The 19759-nt window shown below is 41.5% G+C and overlaps 1 protein-coding gene across 50 annotated transcripts in view; it reads left to right on the top strand.

Annotated features, from left to right (window-relative positions):
• Positions 1-19759, top strand: part of PPP6R3 (protein phosphatase 6 regulatory subunit 3) — a 150098-nt gene that overhangs the window by 38850 nt on the left and 91489 nt on the right. For 38 of the 50 annotated variants that reach the window (XR_011649851.1, XM_058305050.2, XM_058305058.1 and 35 more), the window contains one exon: positions 512-659. The exons of the other annotated variants lie outside the window; for them this stretch is intronic. Coding sequence is in view for 37 of the 38 variants with exons in the window: in XM_058305050.2 (XP_058161033.1) it covers positions 657-659 (3 nt within the window). In the remaining variant the exon portion in view is untranslated. The remainder of the gene's footprint in view (positions 1-511; positions 660-19759) is intronic. 50 annotated transcript variants of the gene reach the window in all.

Raw genomic sequence — 19759 nt, 5'->3', positions numbered from 1 at the left:
GACTTGGCCTAGTGGTGCGGGCGTCCGTCTACCACATGGGAGGTCTGTGGTTCAAACCCCGGGCCTCCTTGACCCATGTGGAGCTGGCCCATGCGCAGTGCTGATGTGCGCAAGGAGTGCTGTGCCACGCAGGGGTGTCCCCCGCGTAGAGGAGCCCCACGCGCAAGGAGTGCACCCCATAGGGAGAGCCGCCCAGTGTGAAAGAAAGTGCAGCCTGCCCAGGAATGGGGCTGCACACACGGAGAGCTGACACACAAGATGATGCAACCAAAATAAACACAGATTCCCGTGCCGCTGACAACAACAGAAGTGGACAAAGAAAAAGCAAATAGACACAGAGAACAGACAACTGGGGCAGGGAGGAGAAGGGGAAATAAATAAATAAATAAATAAATCTTTAAAAACAACAACAACAACAACAAGGAGTGGGGAGAAATAAATAAAATCTTAAAAAAAAAAAAAAGGCCTAAAGAAAACATGTTGTGATATGTACTTTTTTTTTTCTTTGTAGGAGAGCTTCTGTTAAACATCCTACTTTGTTTCTGCTAATCTGCTAATGCAGTAAATTGGAAGACAACTGTTGCCAGAATAACCTGTAATGGGCAAGGAGCCACAGAGAAGAAAACATTTCTTTTAATTTTTAAACTTTGGTTTGAATGGTAAGACCCATTAAGATTATCAGGAGTTTCCTTCCATGAGTTATGTACATGGAGGAAAGCGGTATCTTACTGCCAGACCCTGGAGGGGTCAGGCTCTTTGCATCAGGTACAATATGGCATGGTGGTATTTTTGGGAAATTAATAGATAGCAGTTTCTGTAGTTTGCTTTGATATGGCTTGAAATCCGCATCCTCCAATTTCTAAGGGGGGTTGAGGTGGGCACCAGGGAGCAGCCAGGCCTAGCAAACTGAAGTATAGTGTGCTAGTGGAGATCTAGGCACCTGCTTCTAGCTTCTAGGTCACCTGGCTCTGTGTGTGTGTGTGTGTGTGTGTTGGCGTTTAATAGGATATCAAACCTGTGGGGCGGGAGGGGACACAAACCATTTAATCACCTGTCTTTCTGAACATCAGTTCCAAGATTGGAAATTTCAGTCCCATTTTATCATGCTTCTCACCCTAGTCAATTATTTACTAAGACTTACTGGTTCTACCCTCTTAGTGACTCTTGCACCTGTCTATTTTCTTACCATTTCTATTGCTGGGAAGCTAGGTCAGGCCTTATTATCTCAGGAGATGTTCTAGTTCAGAGATTTTTAACCTTTTTTGTTCCACCGACCCTTTGGCCAGTCAAGTGAAAACCACGGACCCCTTACTAAGTCCACGCTATACTGTTTATTATTTAATAAATATATCATACCCTCTTCAGCACGTCTACACATCCCTGCAAGAATAATGTTTTTTTGAATTTCAGTTGAAGCTCATGGACCTCTGATTAAGAACCTCTGCTCTAGTTGTTCTGCTCGAATTAAGTGAATCTTTCCTAGGCATCCAAAATACCACTTTGTATATCCCAACCCCAAGTCCCTCACTCTGAGTATACTCAGCCTTCAGTGGCTCCCCTTGTGCTTATGCAGCAGAGCTCTGACTCCTTCCCCTGACATTCAGATTCTTTTATAAACCGTATGATTTCTCTAACTTTGTGTCCATATTACTATCCTGCATGAATTCCCGATGTGGAGAATTCCTTCTAAGTACTCCTTTACCTCTTGACTCCTTATCTCATATTGCTTTATTTATTCTCTATTTAATGTCATGTTTCATTCGGGGTTCTCCAGAGAAACAGAACCAACTGGAGAGACATATTTTTTTTATAAGAAATTGGCTCATGCAGTTATGGAAGCCGACAATTCCCAACTCTGGAGGGCAGGCCACAGGCTGAAAATTCTGGTGCAGGTGAAGTTTAAATCCTGAGGCCAAATGCTCCAGGAGAAGCTGGCAGGTGGAAAATTCTGGCAAGAGTCATTTTTGATGTGTTGAGGCAAAGCCCTCAGTTCTTGCTGTTAAGATGGTCAACTCATTTGATGAGGCCCACCATATGGAGGGTAATCTTTACACATGATGTTTAAAAAAAAAAAAAAATGCCCAAAGTGCCTGCTGATGAAAAGAATCAAAATACCCCTAGAGTAACAAGTAGGCCAGTATTTGACCAAACAACTGGATACATAACCTAGCCAGGTTGATAAATAAAATTAGGCATCATTCTTATCTTCCAGGACTCAGCTGTCTTTCTACCTTCTTTGTCAAACCCTTCTGGATTGTCCATTTCCTTTGTGGTCACTCCTTTTTGAATTATTAGCATATCTCCTTAAATTATTTAAGATTCCCCCCCCCCCCCCATAAATTAGATTATAAGCACTTTGTGGGCAAGAAATTTTAACTTGTATCTTCAGTGCTTTGTAAATAATAGGTATCAGTAATTGTTTGGTGGTAGGAGCTAAAATTTCAGAAGCATTTCTCAGGATAATTTTTTTTAAGGTTTTCTTCTTGTCTCTCACACTTTATTTTTTGTTTGTTTACTTTGTTTTATTTTTCTGTGCTGACAGAGACTCTTTGCTTTTGTGGTTTATAGAACAATTCCCACATCACCTGTTCTCTCTTTCTCCCTTCCTCCCCCCACCGTTTTTTTTTTTCAATCAGTTCATCAGCATGTGGTCCCACACTGGCATGGGGACATCTTAACAATGGTGTTAAAACATATATTAATTTTCTAAAAATCACTTTTATTGATACATACAAATAAAGCATACAGTCCACCCAAAGTGTGTACAGTCATTGGTATGTGGTATAATCACATAGTTATGCATTCATCACTTCAGTCATTATTAGAACATTTTCATTGTTCCAACAATAATAATAAAGAAAAAACACCTCTTCACCTCTCAGTCTCTGTATGCTACCATGCTGTCCAAAGCTGCCCGTTCTCTTTCGGTCTCTCTAGTTTATTTGTTTCTATTTTGTAAAAGCAGGCTTATATAGGCAACATTCCCCATATTCATATTTCACATGAGGTTTCACATGAGGTTTCACTGTGTTACACAGAATTACCCAAAAGTCTCCAAGAGTTGAAGAATCAGCGCCAGGTTGTGAGGGAGGATTCCTGAAGAGGAAGAGCACTTTAGGTGTAGGGTGCTTTTGACCAGGGTCATCAAACTAAACTTCTTTTGTAGAGGGCTCAGTAGGAAATAGTTTAGGTTTTGTGGGCCAAGAGGCTATTATGAATGTACATATATAAGAGAGAGAAAAGAAATTTTCACAACTTTGTTAAACTGATGAAATAAAAAGTATACTAATAATTGAGTTCAGTGTTCTATAATAGAAATCTGCTAATGAGAAAATGGAATTTTTTTTCTGGGGAGGCTTACATTCACCTAACTGGCATTTAAAGTTAGAGTTCCCCTCTCCAAAAATGATTGCAAATATTTATCTAATCTGTTGACACTGATCTATAATGAGATTTTATGTATATCATCTTTGAAAATGTTCTTTTGCACTGATAGGTGCTGCCATATACTGATATCAGTCCACAAGCATAGCATTTTATTGAAGTATGTTCATCACTTGCGGGGCATTTATAGAATGCTTTTTGATTCTTGATATTTGCCTCTTACATGTCATCATTACACTGCAGATTAATCACTTCCAATCTAGGGTTAGGTGAAAGCTTCTCATTTGCAGAGATGAATGGATTTTTGACATCTGAAAATTTCTTTTGCGCTTGCATCAAGGTATGAAAAATGCTGTTTAACTGTATTCAGAGCTCAGAAAATACATCCACTGCAAATTGGTTGGGGAATAGAGATCTCACTTCTTATATTATTTTTGACAGCATAGAAAGTATATGTATAAAGCAGCTTGGAATTGCTTATGATTTGAACCTAGTTAATTGTCACAGTTATTTTAGATTGAATTTGTTAAAGTACATTATCAAGACTTCAGCAAAGCCTAATTTCCAGAGCCATTCAGTGTAGGTTAATAATGATTGAAGGTGGTTCTTCTCATTCAGAAAAATCATTCTTGTCCCTTAGCTCAAAAAACTATGATAAAACTTTACCACTGCTAAACCATTGAGCATTGGGATTTTTGTTAATGATTGGTTTGGTGGGATTTTTGTTTCTTTGCTTATATTTTGTACACAGTAATCTTAATTGTGTGAAGTCACCTCATAACCTTATCTGTCTGTGACTTGACAGGTTTGCTGTTCTTTCACAGTATCCTAATTTTATTTTTTAAAGATTTATTTATTTATTTATTTCTCTCCCCTCCCCCCCCCCCCAACCCCGGTTGTCTGTTCTCTGTGTCTATTTGCTGCTGCTGCTTTGTCCGCTTCTGTTGTTGTCAGCGGCACAGGAATCTGTGTTTCTCTTTGTTGCGTCATCTTGTGTTAGCTCTCCGTGTGGGCGGCGGCATTCTTGGGCAGGCTGCACTTTCTTTTGCACTGGGCAGCTCTCCTTATGGGGTGCACTCCTTGCTTGTGGGGCTCCCCTACGTGGGGACACCCCTGCGTGGCAGGGCATTCCTTGCACGCATCAGCACTGCGCATGGGCCAACTCCACACGGGTCAAGGAGGCCCGGGGTTTGAACTGCGGACTTCCCATGTGGCAGACGGACACCCTAACCACTGGGCCAAGTACGCCGCCGGTATCCTAATTTTAGATTGCATTTACAGTTATGGAGCTCTCTCTAAGGGCCGGGTGTGTACTACATTTTGTTATATTTTCTTTAGTTTCGTAATTTTATTTTATTATATTTTTATAGGTTCATAGTTTAAAAAGCCAAATGATATCGTAAAGTTTTTAACAAAAAAAATCAGCCATCATCTGTTCCAGGCTTTTCCCTCTTGCCTTCTCCCTCTTATAATATCACTTGCTAGGGGCTGCTACCTTTCTTTCTTAGCTGTTTTTCATATTTATTTCCATATTTAAAAATAATATACTTATTTATAACTATTTCTACTCTATTTGAATGTGAAGATGAGGTTTTATTTTGATATGCATACCTCCTTCCCTTTTGCATTTTTCAATATAGTTAAAGCACAACTGTGGTTAAATCCAATGATAAAAGTATATGTATTTTGGTTATTGCTGTGAGTCAGAAATGCAACCTTATGTAACATTTTAATTCCATGGAGTTAATTGTCTTTTCTATGTTTTCTGTTAATTATTCCCTCTGTCACTGACTTATTTGCAAAATTCTTCTTAGCATGTTAAGATGGACCAGGCAGTCTCTCCACTCGATCTTCTTCTTAGACACAGCCTTTCCAGGACCCTCTGCCTCATGCCTTAACTCTGGACTGGTTGCTTCTGAGGCCTTCTTGGGGATGGTGGATTATAAAATGTTCTTTCAAAGCTTAAACATTGGACTTACTGACTTGTTTTTTCCATTCTCTTTGTCTTTTCATCAATTTGTTGTCATTCTCCTTGACTGTTTTCTTTTTGCTTCTTTATCCTTTATTGTTATTTTGCTAGAATTTCCAGAGTAGCAGAGAGTTGTTTGTCGTTCCGTCCACTAAGTATCTGGATGGTTGCATCATCCTTTCTATTCTCTTGTTGAGGTTCCATGTCAACCCAAATGTAGCCCTATATTGTTCCTTTTATATGGAATGGCCAGTGAGAAGAGATTAATGAAAGAATGTGCAGCCACTCTCTCCATATGGAAACCCTTTCTGCTCTCACCCTTATAGATCACCATCCAGGCTTTGCCAGAGCACCTCAAGCCAAGGGGGCTTTGCACATGTGTGACCCCACTCATCTTCAGCAAGTTCCTGTGCCCCTGATCTCAAACAATCTATACTACACTGATTGGCTCTAGGTTTTGTTTTTTTTTTTAATATGCTTTTTAATTTTTTTTAAAAAAAACTTAGATTATATAAATGTTACATAAAAAATATAGGGGATTCCCATATGCACTGCTCCTGCCCCTCCCACATTTTCCTACATTAACAACATCCTTCATTAGTGTGGTACATTTATTAACAATTTTTTTTTTAAGATTTATTTATTTATTTAATTCCCCCCCACCCCGGTTGTCTGTTCTCTGTGTCTATTTTGCTGCGTCTTGTTTCTTTGTCCGCTTCTGTTGTCGTCAGCAGCACGGGAAGTATGGGCGGCGCCATTCCTGGGCAGGCTGCACTTTCTTTCACTCTGGGTGGCTCTCCTTACGGGGCGCACTCCTTGCGCGTGGGGCTCCCCTACGCGGGGGACACTCCTTGCGTGCATCAGCACTGCTCATGGGCCAGCTCCCCAAGGGACAAGGAGGCCCGGGGTTTGAACCGCGGACCTCCCATGTGGTAGACGGACGCCCTAACCACTGGGCCAAGTCCGTTTCCCCTTTATTAACAATTGATGAACACATTTTGGAGCTTTGTCACTAAGCATGGATTATAGCTTACATTTATGGTTTACACTCTTTCCTGCACAGTTTTGTAAGTTATACCAGGATATGTATCTGTATGGCCTGTATCTGCCATTGCAGTGTCATTCAGGACAATTCCCAAGTCCCAAAAATGTCCCCATATTATACCTGCTTTTCCCTCTCCCTCTCCTCAGAACCTCCAGTGGCAACTACCTCCTCATCAATGATAAAAGTTCTTCCATTGCTAGAATCACAATGGATCTGTAGTAGAATACCAGTAAGTCTACTCTAGCCCATCATTATTTCCTCAATCTTGAGGATTCTGGGAGGGTGTTGCCCACTCCACCTCTAATTGAGTGGGGGCTTAGATCCCATGGGCCGATGGCTGGAACTATCTTGCTTGCAGTTGCAGACACTCTGTTCCTTGAGAAGGTGTTGTTCATCCTCATCTCCTTATTGTTAGTTTGGTGCAAAAGTAATTCCTATTTTGCATTGAAATTTGCTGTTTGATATTGGAATGCATTCTTTTTTTTTCAAATGAAAAATTAAGGGCTGTATTTAGAATATGTGGAACACTGCAACACAACACGTAACAATGTAAATGGAATGCATTAAATGTTATACATTATTTTAATGTGCATTTCTTACCTTATTTTTTTTTGCTAATGACTTATTACTTGCTGTTTATTTTATATTTATTTTAGACTTTGGAAATGATGTTAAGGCAAAACAAATTCAAGTGATGTTCTTATTTGAGTTCAAAATGGGTTGTAAAGCAGCAGAGACAATTTGCAACATCAGCAGTGCATTTGGCCAGGAACTGCTAATGAATATATAGTGCAGTGGTGGTTCAAGAAGTTTTGCAAAGGAGACGAGAGCCTTGAAGATGAGAAGCATGGTGACTGGCCACTGGAAGTTGACAAAGACCGATTAAGAGCAATCATCGAAGCTGATCTTCTCACAGCTACCCAAGAAGTTGCCAGAGAACTCAGTGTTGACATTCTAAGTTCGTTCTGCATTTGAAGAAAATTAGAAAGATGAAAAAGCTTGCTAAGTGCATGCCTCATGAGCTGACAGAAAATAAAAAAAAAAAAATCGTTTTGAAGTGTCGTCTTCTACGCAACAACAATGCAACATTTTTCTACCGGATTGTAAACTGCAACGAAAAGTGGATTTTATATGACAACCAGCAATGACCAGTTCAGTGGTTGGACTGAGAAGAAGTTCCAAAGCACTTCTCAAAGCCAAACTTGCTCCAAAAAACGGTCATGGTCACTGATAGTCTGTTGTCGGTCTGATCCACCACAGCTTTCTGAATCCCAGCGAAACCATTACATCTGAGAAGTAATGCTCAGCAAATCAATGAGATGCACTGAAAACTGCAACACCTGCAGCTGGCATTGGTCAACAGAAAGGGCCTAATTCTTCTCCATGATAATGCCTGACTGTGCATCGCACAACCAGTGCTTCAAAAGTAGAATAAATTGGGCTGCATCATATTCACCTGGCCTCTCGCCAACTGGCTACCACTTCTTCAAGCATCCAACAACTTTTTGCAGGGAAAATGCTTCCACAACCAGCAAAATGCAGAAAATGCTTTTTAAGAGTTCATCACGTCCTGAAGCATGGATTTTTATGCTACAGGAATAAACAAACTTATTTCTCATTGGCAAAATATGTTGATTGTAATGGTTTCTATTTTGATTAATAAAGATATGTTCGAGCCTCGTTATGATTTAAAATTCATGGTCCGAAACTGCAGTTCCTTTTGCACCAGCCTCATAATTGTCCTGGGTGAATCCAGCGATTTGGAGAGTAGGTGTTCCAACTCTTTTGAGATTCAGGGCTCAACTGGTACATGGACAACCCAAAGATTTAAGTCTCTTGGACATACACCTATCAACTCTAGTACTAACTATAGGTTCAAATAGAAGGGACAGAAGAGCCATGTGTAGGGAAACCACACCTGAGTCCAAATCTGTCACATTGAGGAGCATAAATTCCCAAGTAGGCCCACTGAAAAGACACCAAACTCCTGAGCTGTCTGCCCTGCCTATAGTGTCTGGATGTCTCTAGAACCCTCAGGAACCCTTTTATTTGAGGCAGTATTTACTTTGGCAGTGTAGCAGTGTGATATGGTTCATGAATTCCAAAAATAGATAGATATTGGATTATGTTTGTAAACTGGTCTGTACCTGGGCATGATTAAATTATGATTAGGGCTTTGATTGGGCCATGTCAGTAGGGTGTTGAGTCCCCACCCCTTGGTGGGTGGTGAGTCCCCCACCAGGGGGTGGGGACTCACAGATAAAAGACATGGCAAAGGACAGAGTTGGAGTTTTTGATGCTGGAGTCTTGAGGTAGAGCCCTGGAAAATAAGAACACAGAGGAACTTGGTTGTGAGGAAGAAGAAAAGCCCCAGGAAGAGAAACAAGCCGGTTACCTGATAGTCTAGACACAGTTGGCTTTGTGGAGAGAGGCAAAGCCTAAAGAACCTCATAGTCTATAGCAGACCTTGTGGAGAAAACAGCAGTTAAGCCCGGAGAAAAACAGAGTCCTGGGAAGAGAGGAACCTAGGAAGGCTGAACTCTTGGCAGGCATCCACAGCCATCTTGTTTCAACACGTGGAAATAAACTTTGGTGAGGGAAATAACTTATGCTTTATGGCCTGGTAACTGTAAGTTCCTACCCCAAATCATACCCTTTATAAAAACTAACCAATTTCTGGTATTTTGCATCAGCACCCTTTGGCTGACTAATACAGGCAGTCAATGAGATCATGCTGAGATGTACCTAAATGTAACCTCTAGAATGACCTCCTGACTCATTTGAAGTCTCTAAGCTATATAAACTCATCTGTCTTTACCTTTTCCCCCTTTTGATTAAGGTCTTTTTCCAGAAGCATTGCTAGTTGGTGCTTGGTAATAATCCCTTGGTGCCAGGGAGGCTCATCCCCAGGAGTCTTGTCCCATTCTGTGGGCAATGTAATGCATTTATATGCTGAGTTCAGCTTAGATAGAGGTGACTGGCTCTAGTTTTATTCTTGAGAGCTATACATGATCTCTGGATAGTTCTCTTATACATGATAAATATAATATATTGTCATAACTATACATGATATCTCTGTAGTTCTCTTACATGGGTTAAGTCTCCCAAAAAGAGCTTTAATATATTCAAAGCTAGTTATTTTATCTCCTGAGTGGCAAGTCCTACTGCTATCCTGGTCATCTTTTTGTGTGTCATGTTCTTGGTGGTCTCTTCATTTTCCCCAAGAACAGGATATGTTATTGATATGATGCTGACCAGGTAGGCAAAAACAGGATTAGTAGCTCCCATGGTCCTAGACACTACTCACCTATTACTACATCCTGAGATTACTTTGCTTATTAGTCATGTCATAATGTAAATTGATGGTCAGCTTATAATCAGCTAAAATCCTTGGATTTTTTTGTTTCTTTTCCTCACTTTAACAGTTTTTCTTATGCCTGGTTTTCCCTGATTGTTTTTCAGTTTTTACTTAAAAGGATTTTATGTATATCTATTTGTCTTAGCTTTGTAAAGGCTACCAGTGCAAAAATAACAGAAATGAGTTGGCTTTTCTAATGGGAATTTATTAGAGTAAGAGTGTACAGTTCTGAGGCTGTGAAAATACCCAAATGAAGGCATCATCAGAAATGCTGTCGGCTGCTGGTGATCCAGGACTCCTGCCACATGGCAGGAGATAAAATGGCATCTGGTCTCTGTCTTCTCCTCCAGGCTTACTTTCTCCCCAAGCTCAGCTGTGGGCAATCAGACTTATGGCTCCACTCTCCTCCAGCCTTGCTGCTTGAGCTTCTGCTGCTTTGCTGATTGCAGCTTCTGGCTTATCTTTCTCTTTCTGTGACTGTAGATGATCCTTGAGTCCTTTTTCACATGGAAAGGTAAAATGGCAGCTTTCTTTCTCTGTGTATCCGCATGTTTCTCCTGTTTACAGCAAGAGGACTTGAGACTCACCCTGGGCCATGCCTCACTGAAGTACTGCAATCAAAGGCTCCCAGCTAATTTCAGTCCATTCAAAAGTGATCTAATTAGGCGGCGGACTTGGCCCAGTGGTTAGGGCATCCGTCTACCACATGGGAGGTCTGTGGTTCAAACCCCGGGCCTCCTTGACCCATGTGGAGCTGGCCCATGTGCAGTGCTGATCCATGCACGGAGTGCCGTACCACACAGGGGTGCCCCCGTGTAGGGGAGCCCCACGCGCAAGGAGTGCACCCCGTAAGGAGAGCCACTCAGCACGAAAGAAAGTGCAGCCTGCCCAGGAATGGTGCCGCCCACACGGAGAGCTGACACAACAAGATGATGCAACAAAAAGAAACACAGATTCCCGTGCCGCTGACAACAGAAGTGGACAAAGAAGACGCAGCAAATAGACACAGAGAACAGACAACTGGGGTGGGTGGGGGAAGGAGAGAGAAATAAATAAATAAATTAAAAAAATTTTTTTAAAAAGTGATCTAATTAAAAGTTCCCTCAACTGAATCTAACCTAAAGGTCTCACATACAATAGGTTTACATGCACAGGAATGCGTTAGCTTAAGAACATAATATTCTGGGGTCCACAAAAGACTCAGACCAACTATATTAAATACATTTCTCTTAGTTTCATTATGTCAGGTCAGTTTTTGTCTTCTGATAGTGTCGTCTCACATTAGCTCTTCCACCTAGCTAGCTTTGTGTTTTCTATACATTTGGATCTCCTAATTCATCAACACCCATAGGTCTCCTGACTACAAGAGCTGAGTTCCTCCAGAGTCACCACCTATGCTCTTCAGGCTACACTCCCCCACCAGATTACCTGTAAGGTAATTTTTTACCCTGTGCACAAAGACTCAAGGTTCTGTTTGTGGGTGTATCTGGGGAGCCAGTGGATTCCAAGCTGACCTGCTGCTGTCTCAGCAGGACAGCACACACCTCCCATGTGCCAGCTGATCCCTGGGATGGGTGTGGTCTTGGTTACTGTTGATCAGCCTTGTTGCTCAGCAACTTTTCCCACACTGGTTTTATGGAGGCAGTGTGGTGCAATGGGAAAAGCGCATACTTGGGAACTAGACAGATCTCGGTTTGAGTCCCAATTCTGGGTTTATATATTTACTAGATCTGGCTTTTAGTAAGTCATCTGACCTCTTAGGGTTTTAGATTTTTCTCCTTCAAAGTGGGAACTAAAAAGTTCATTAAAGGGTTGTCATGGGTAGGCATAATGTATCTAAAAGCATCAAGCCTAGATAAAAGATATTAATTGGTAGGTGCTATTAACAAGGTTTCTACAGTTAATCAAAAGTTAGACTCTCAAGACAGGGAAAGTAACTGAGAAATAGTTAGAAAAAATTAAAGGATATTTTTCTTAAGGTGCTGTAAGGACTTCAGCTCTACAGATTGTACATCAAGCTTTTAGTCCTGAGCAGGGTCTCAGGAGTCCATGAATCTGCTTTTCCCTCCTTGTGTACCAGGCTGCGTGCTGGTGAAATGTTCACCCCGGGAACCTGTTCCTGGAGGCTAACAGTTTATTGCTGCCCATCTAGGGACTGCTGAGATAGCCCTGGATTCTCTTTGGTTACACATAGTCTGAGTCAGGTGTGTTGGGAAAGAAAAACTGAAGATAATAGCTGAAGCTAAAAAATAACTTATAAGGGATTTTTGGGACCAATTTGCCAGTTCTGTTTTCCATTATAGCATTAGTTATAACTGCAGAAAAACTTGTGTGGCAGCCCTTAGCTCATTGATCGTTAACTTAAAGCCTGATTTTTTTTTTTTTAACCTTTTTTCAAAAGCATCTTCATACGTTCAAGGAATGTCTGCTTGATTTTGAAAGGGCTGCCCTCTTTGGTCGTCTTGTCTGCAATAGACGGGAATAATAAAGTGACCATTATCACTTGCTTCACTTTAGTGGCTCACAGACCGCTCATAGCTACTTTAACTTACTAGGGAAAACTCGGGAGAGTTGGATTTTTTCCATGTCTTTTCCCCTGCTCCCTCTTACACAGAGTGATCTTTCTGGTCATGCAGTTTCCACACTTTCCCTTATTTTCTCAGGACCTGCCCCCTCACAGTTTCAGAGACAAAAACTTTCTGTGTGTGCTGCTTCAAGTAAAAACCATGCTAGTAACAACCATGTTTCCTCTTGCCTCCAGTTACAAGTCACCACTTTTCTGATGTTTGCATTTTCTGATTGATTTACTTTTGGGGTCAGTCTTAATCTAGATTTCAGAGATTTGGAGACTCTTGGATTCTTTAGCTGGAAAATTTTTCTAGGGCCCATAAGAATTTTCTGCCTTGACTTTGACTTTTGTCATACTCTCTTAACTATATTTACACACCCTCCCCTCCAGCACATGTGTGTTCATATATACCACATTGAACAGACACCTAGATCCAGCTCAAATTCCTAGATTTTGCTAACCTTTGTTTCTTTGACTCCCCCCAGCCCATGGCTCCCTCGTCTGGTTGCTTGTTGTTTCTGCTTGTTGTTTGTGCTCATTGTCTTCTTGTTTTTTGTACTTGTCTGCTTGTTGTCTGGTTTTTGTTTTTTCTTTAGGAGGTACCTGAAACTGAATCTGGGAGCTCCCATGTGGGAGGCTGGTGCACAACTGCTTGATTTTTATTAAGGCTCTTGGCAAAAACTGGTCTACTGTTATGCCATCTTTATCACTTCCCTTTTTTCTTCAAATTTCTCAGTCTCATTTTTAAAAACTTTTTCTTAGTATAAATAATACATGCTTTGCATGTATTTGAATTCAAGTTTTAAAATTGTGGAAAATCTACCCAGAAATTTATATACATTCAAATTCACGTAATGGAATTTGTAAAGGAACACATTACTATACTTTTAACTTTTTTTTTTTAAGATTTTTTTATTTTTTAAATTTCTCTCCTCTTCCCTCCCCCCAGTAGTCTGCTCTCTGTGTCCCCTTGCTGTATGTTCTTTGTCCACTTCTTGTTAGCGGCACTGAGAATCTATGTCTCTTTTTGTTGCGTCATCTTACTGCGTCAACTCTGGTGTGCGGCGCCACTCCTGGGCAGGCTGCACTTTTTTTGCATGGGGTGGCTCTCCTAATGGGGTGCACTCCTTGCTCAGGGGGCTCCCCTACACAGGGGACATCCCTGTGTGGCACAGCACTCCTTGTGCGCATCAGCACTGCACATGGGCCACCTCACCACATGGGTCAAGAGGCCCTGGGTTTGAACCCTGGACTTCCCATGTGGTAGGCGGACGCTCATATCAGTTGAGCCAAATCCACTTCATATACTTGTTTTAATTTGGATTAATTGGCAAAAGTAAGCCTGAGATTTTCTTGATTGACAGTTGGCATTTTTAATATAAAAATCAAGCGGGTGAAAGATTGTTCCTCCTGCTCTGCTTTTAGCATCTGTGGCAATCTGTTATTACTTATGAATTCCAAAAAGAAATACTGATAATGTTTGTAAACTGGTCTGTTCTTCTGGACATGATACCCTTTGATTGATTTAAATTCAGAGGCTTTGCCTTTACTTGATTAAATCAAGATTAGGGCTTTGATTTGACCAGTCATTAGGACGTGTAAGATTGAGTCCCTGTTCCCTTACTGGGCTGTACAAATGGACACTGACTCATGGAGAACACAGAAGCAGATACTTAAAAAAAGAGAGCTCCATAGACATCGAAAAGGCCCAGGGGAGAGAGATGAGTCATTTGCCTGATAGTTTGCAGCAGAAGAGACTGGAGCCCTGAGCACACCCAAAAGAAACAAGCCCTCCAGCCTAAAGTTGAGATAGGAAGAAGCTGGGCCCACACCGCCTGAAGAGGAAAGAGGAACGGCAGAACCCTCACAGGTGTCATCTGCCATCTTGCTTCAACAAGTGGCAACAGAGTTTGGTGAGGAACTAACATTGAGTTCAACTCTTTAGGGCCTTGTAACTGTAAGCTTTTACCACAAATAAATACCTTTTATAAAAGCCAGTAGCTTTCTGGTACTTTGCATCAGCACCCCTTTGACTGAAGTACAGAATTTGGTATCGGGAGAGTGGGGTGGTGCTTTTGCAAGTCCAAAAATGCTGTGATAGATCCGGGTATTTTTTGGAGGAATTGTGAGATGCTTGATAGAAAAGGCCTAGATTGCTTTGAAGAGACTTTTGGTAGAAATATAGACACGAATGAGGCTTTTGATGAAGCCTTTGAAGTAATAAAATTATTACTGGAAACTGGAGGAAAGGTGATCCTTGATTTAAAGTCACAGGGAACTTCGCAAGATCGACTCCTGATGTTATATGGAAGGGGCAGAATTTGAAAACTGTGACCTTAGACATTTAGCCAAGGAGATTTCCACACTAAATGTGGAAAATGCAGCCTGGCTTCTCCTTGCAGCTTATAGCAAAATGTTAGAGGAAAGAGAGAAGCTGATAATTAATTGTTGGGCATAAAGAAAACAAACTGATTTCGGAAATTCAGAGCCTCTAGAAATCAAGCACCCACATGACAGTGTTCCATTTGAGGAATTAACTAAACTTGGAACTTGTAAGTCAGAATTGAAAATGCAGCTATCTAGGAAAGACTTGTGGAAAGTTTTACTGTCTGATGGCTTGGACCCCTGCTTCCTGCATGCTAAACCAACAAACTTTTTGAGAGAGCTGTATGAACAAAACCACTGTCAGCCTGGACTGAAAGGGGCATGGAAGGGAGAGATGAAAGGGAAAACGGTTTTAAGAGAAAAACCATAGAAGCTGAGTCTGGAATTAAGGCATCACCTTGTGCCAAGAGAGGAACCCCACCCATGTGTGCAGAGGGTAAGTTTGCCCCAGCAGTTGAAGAGAGTAGATGTTCTATTCCGCTGTTCAGGGAGTGTTTTTGCTGCCACAGGCAACAGAGGGGGTGGAGCACATTCCCAAAGGGTCTGGAGAGAGAGTGGTCAGCACCCTATAGATCTGAGAGGGGCGAGCTTGTCCCCCATAGATTAGGGAAGGTCAGGTCGCCAACTCATTGTTCTGAGAGGGTTGGACCTGTACGCCATAGATTAGGAAGAATGTTGCCTCTGCCTCATTGCACTGAGAAGGTTGAGACTACCACAGAGATTGGGTAAAGGGTGGTCCTCACCTGAACATTCTTAGAAGGTGAGTTCTGAAGCTACTTTATCATCCAGATGCTGATGAGGGTGAAACCAAGAAAATGGCCTTCAGGCAATCCTATGGAAAGAGTGGGCCCCCATGAGGCCCCAAGGATGAGAAGAAACCATCATCTTAAGAATGACTATATGACTTTGTAATCTAATGCAGTGTGCCCCGCAGGCTTTCAGAACTGTAGGGGACCAGTGACTCATGTTTCCTCCAAAATTCTCCTTTGAGTAATGCAAACGTTTATCCTTTGTCCCTTTGAATATTTGAAGCAGATAAATTGTTTTGTAAGTTTCACTGGTATACAATGAGAGGGGAATTTGCCCCAAGACAAACTGTATTCAAATAGATTTTTTGAAAAGATTTATTTATTTATTTCTCTCCCCTCCCGCCACCCCGGTTGTCTGTTCTCTGTGTCTTGTCCGTTCTCTGGGTCTATTTGTTGTGTTGTCATCTTTGTCCGCTTCTGTTGTTGTCAGTGGCACAGGAATCTGTGTTTCTTTTTATTGCATCATTGTTGTGTCGGCTCTCTGTGTGGGCGGTGCCATTCTTAGGCAGGCTGCACTGTCTTTCGCGCTGGGCAGCTCTCCTTACGGGGCACACTCCTTGCGCGTGGGGCTCCCCGCGCGGGGGACACCCCTGCGTGGCACGGCACTCCTTGCGCGCATCAGCACTGTGTGTGGGCCAGCTCCACACGGGTCAAGGAGGCCCGGGGTTTGAACGGCGGACCTCCCGTGTGGTAGACAGACACCCTAACCACTGGGCCAAGTCCGCTTCCCTCAAATTGATTTTGATGTGATTTTGTACATACCATTGTTACCTAAGTTTTTTTGTTTCTTTTTAATGTAATTTTTTTTTGGAATTCAGAGGGTGAAGTGTGGCAGTTTGATATTATTTATGAATTCCAAAAAGATAATGATTATGTTTGTAAACTGACCTGTTTTTCTGGGCATGATACACTTTGATTTCAATCCTGAGGTTTTATGTTTATTTGATTTGTTTGTTGAGATTAGGGCTTTGATTCGACCAGATCATTAGGGAGTGAAGGGTTGAGTCCCTGGCACCTTAGCGGGCTGTATAAATATACACTCAAAGAAAACACAGAAGTAGATAGGTGAGGAGAGAGAGAGCGCTCCATAGAGGAGATGAGCCATTCACCTGATAGTTCACAGCTGAAGAGACCAAGCCCCGAGCAACTGAGCAGGCATGGAAAGAAATGATCTGACCAGCCTACAGCTGAGATCGGAAAAAGCTGGACCCACAGGGCCTTAAGAGGAGAGAGGAAGGCTGAACTCTTGCAGATGTTGCCTGCCATCTTGCTTCAACTAGTGGCAACAGACTTTGGTGAGGAACTAACCTTGAATTGAACTCTGTAGGGCCTTGTAACTGTAAACTTTTATCCTAAATAAATACCCTCTATAAAAGCCAGTAGATTTCTGGTACTCTGCATCAGTACTCCTTTGGCTGACTAGTACAGCATCTTCATGGTATATTTGGAGTTAGCCCCAGTTTATGTATAGGCATTTGCTTTCTGATGTTGTGTATTTCCCAGGTAGCTCAGAATTCCAAAGGCAATCCATAAATTTGTGTTATCTGACATGAAAATGCAGCTCAAGAATGAAGGAAACATGAACATTCGACTTTGAGGAGGCAGTATAATGGAATAACGGTTGAAATAGGAGATGGCACAATAATTTAGTATGGAATCTTTTAAGCTGCACCTTGGTTTTCAAATATAGTCCATTGCAGAGCCTCATCATCACCTGTGAGTTCTTAAAAAGGCTCCTCGGTTAGTTGCTCTTTCTGAAGATTGCTCCCTCTCCAGTCCACCATTTCCCCTTGTTGGCAGTTACGTGTTTAAACTATGGTGCTGATGTATTGCTCTCTCGCCTTGCCTTACAGGTTTCACTGCTTTTGTCTTAGCATGACATCCAGTGGCCCACCTTAGTGGACTTGTCTTCAGTCCCTCCCTTCCCTTGCCCACTTTGTCACATTAAAATACTTCACCATCCCTAGAACAAACTAGACCTCTTCTTTTCTCTTGTATCTTGTGAAAATATACTTTTCTCAGCCTAAACATCTCCTTTCTGCCACTGTCCCCTGTTGACTTCTGTTCAATTAATTGATTCTTCGTGTTATTAAAACACTTTGTTTTATCTCTACCATTGATACCTTAATGTACATTTATCTTAATTAAAACTCTCTTCTCTGGTTCACTTCTCTGTCTGTTCTTGGCACAAGCTTGCATGACTCTACCATGCATTCTCTCCTGGCCCTTTGAGATCTGACCGAGCATTGCCTAACCTTCCTGCCTTCCGAAAGTCTATTGCTCCTTGTTATCAAGACCTTCTTTCTGCCATGAATTTCTTCAAACTGCTGGGTCTTTCTGTCTTCTGTGTTCTCAGGCATTTTTCTCCTGGCCTAGTGTACTTCTCCCTCACCTGCCAAATCCTCGTTTACCTTTTGAGGCCCAGCTTAGTCCTCACAGATAATGATGTTTTTTCTGGCCAGCCTCCCCTGTGTTGCGTTCTGTTTGTTTGGAACATACTTGGAGTTTATACCTTCACTTTCTCTGTCTTGTATTTGTTTTTGTTGACTTCTCAGTTTTTTTGTATTCTTCAAGAGGGTAAGGACCATTATCATGTTCCTCCTGTATTCCTCATAGCAGTGCATAGTAATGCTTAAAAAAGGACTTATTGATTTTTAAATATAGCTCCTGTATTAAATGAGCCTGACTCCTTTATTTACTACTCTCAAAGAAAAACTGAGGTATCAAAGAAGTTACACATTAGAACCAGACACAACTCAGGAATGCCTGTGTGATAGAAAGTTAATTTTCAACACAGGTACTCAGAAACTGACTCAGAGTTTGTATTTCCCTTTCTTCTAAAGAAATAAATTATCTCTATATCTCTGATATTTGACCCAAAATGGAATGGTCCAGCCCTTGGGTGGTGGGGAGTTATGTTGTGAACTCATGAAGTTTGAGACATTTGCAAGGAATTGAGAAGCAGCTACTAGGTAGACTTTTTGCAATCTTTGCTTTGTACTTAGAACAGCTGTGTATCCGTGTTTCTGCTTATGAAAATGATAACATTTCCTCAGGCGTTAGACTTTGCTATTAAGAGGAAGAGTATATGAACTTCTAGTGCTCAGCAGTGACCTCCAATGGACATGACTCTGCATTTTCCTATTTATAGACGATTTCCTCTCTCTGCCCTTCTTGGTGGCATGTGGCTTTCAGTGTACCTAGTAAGCAGCCATCTCAACCTTTGCATTCAACACTGCCCAGTCAAGTTCCTGCAACCCTGAATCTGAGCCTGAGAAGAAGTCCTGAGACTTCAGGGGTCTGGACACTGGTTTAAATAGATGAGCCAGTAAGAAAAGCTTCTCGGCAGCTTGGTTTGTCCAATACGTCCTGTTCCCAGCCTGCTTATAAATTTGGCGAAACATGCTTGCTGCTCGTCCAGTAAGCAAGTTGTTTTAGATCTAAATGGAGCACAAGAGCTCACTTTTCTCTAGGATGAGTGGGGATTCTACTTTTTTTTTTCCCCACGTTTATGAAACATCATTGTTTCCCCTCCTGTTTGAGTGACTCAGACATCTTTTTCTTCCTCTTAGAAACACATGCTTACACACTCACACATATATTTAAACTAGAGAAGTTGTAGGTTACATAACAATTGTGTCTAAAATACAGGGTTCCCATGTACCACACTCTTATTACTAACCTTGCATTAGTGTGCAGTATTTGTTGCAGCTGATGAAAGTACATTTTTGTAATTGTACTCTTAACTAAGTGGTTTACCTTAGGGTTCACTGATTGTGTTGTGCAGTTCTGTGGATTTTTTTTCTTTTTACTTTTTATTTTAGTACATATATGCAACCTAAAGTTGTCTTATGTCTCAGAATATCTGTTTTACAGCTGAATTATATTCCGTTGTGTGTATATAGCACATATTGTTTATCCATTCATCTGTTGATGACCTTGGGTTGCCTCCATCTTTTGGCAGTTGTGAATAAGTACCTTTGAATGTTGGTATGTAAATATCTGTTTCAGTCCCTGCTTTGAATTGCCAGGTCGTATAGTAATTCTGTACTTTGCTTTCTGAGGAATTGCCACACTTCTACAGCGGCTTCACCATTTTACATTACCACCAGCAGTGAATGAGTGTTCCTGTTTCTCTGTATACTTATAATTTCATGGTGTTTTTTTTTTTTTTTTAAAAGCCCTTCTAGTGGGTGTGAAATGGTGTCTCATTGTGCTTCTGATATGCATTTCCTCATGG

Source organism: Dasypus novemcinctus, chromosome 10 (genome assembly GCF_030445035.2).
Source record: "Dasypus novemcinctus isolate mDasNov1 chromosome 10, mDasNov1.1.hap2, whole genome shotgun sequence".
Classification (NCBI taxonomy): domain Eukaryota; kingdom Metazoa; phylum Chordata; class Mammalia; order Cingulata; family Dasypodidae; genus Dasypus; species Dasypus novemcinctus.
The sequence above is the reverse complement of the archived record's forward strand: the minus strand, read 5'-3'. Positions and strand labels throughout refer to the sequence as shown.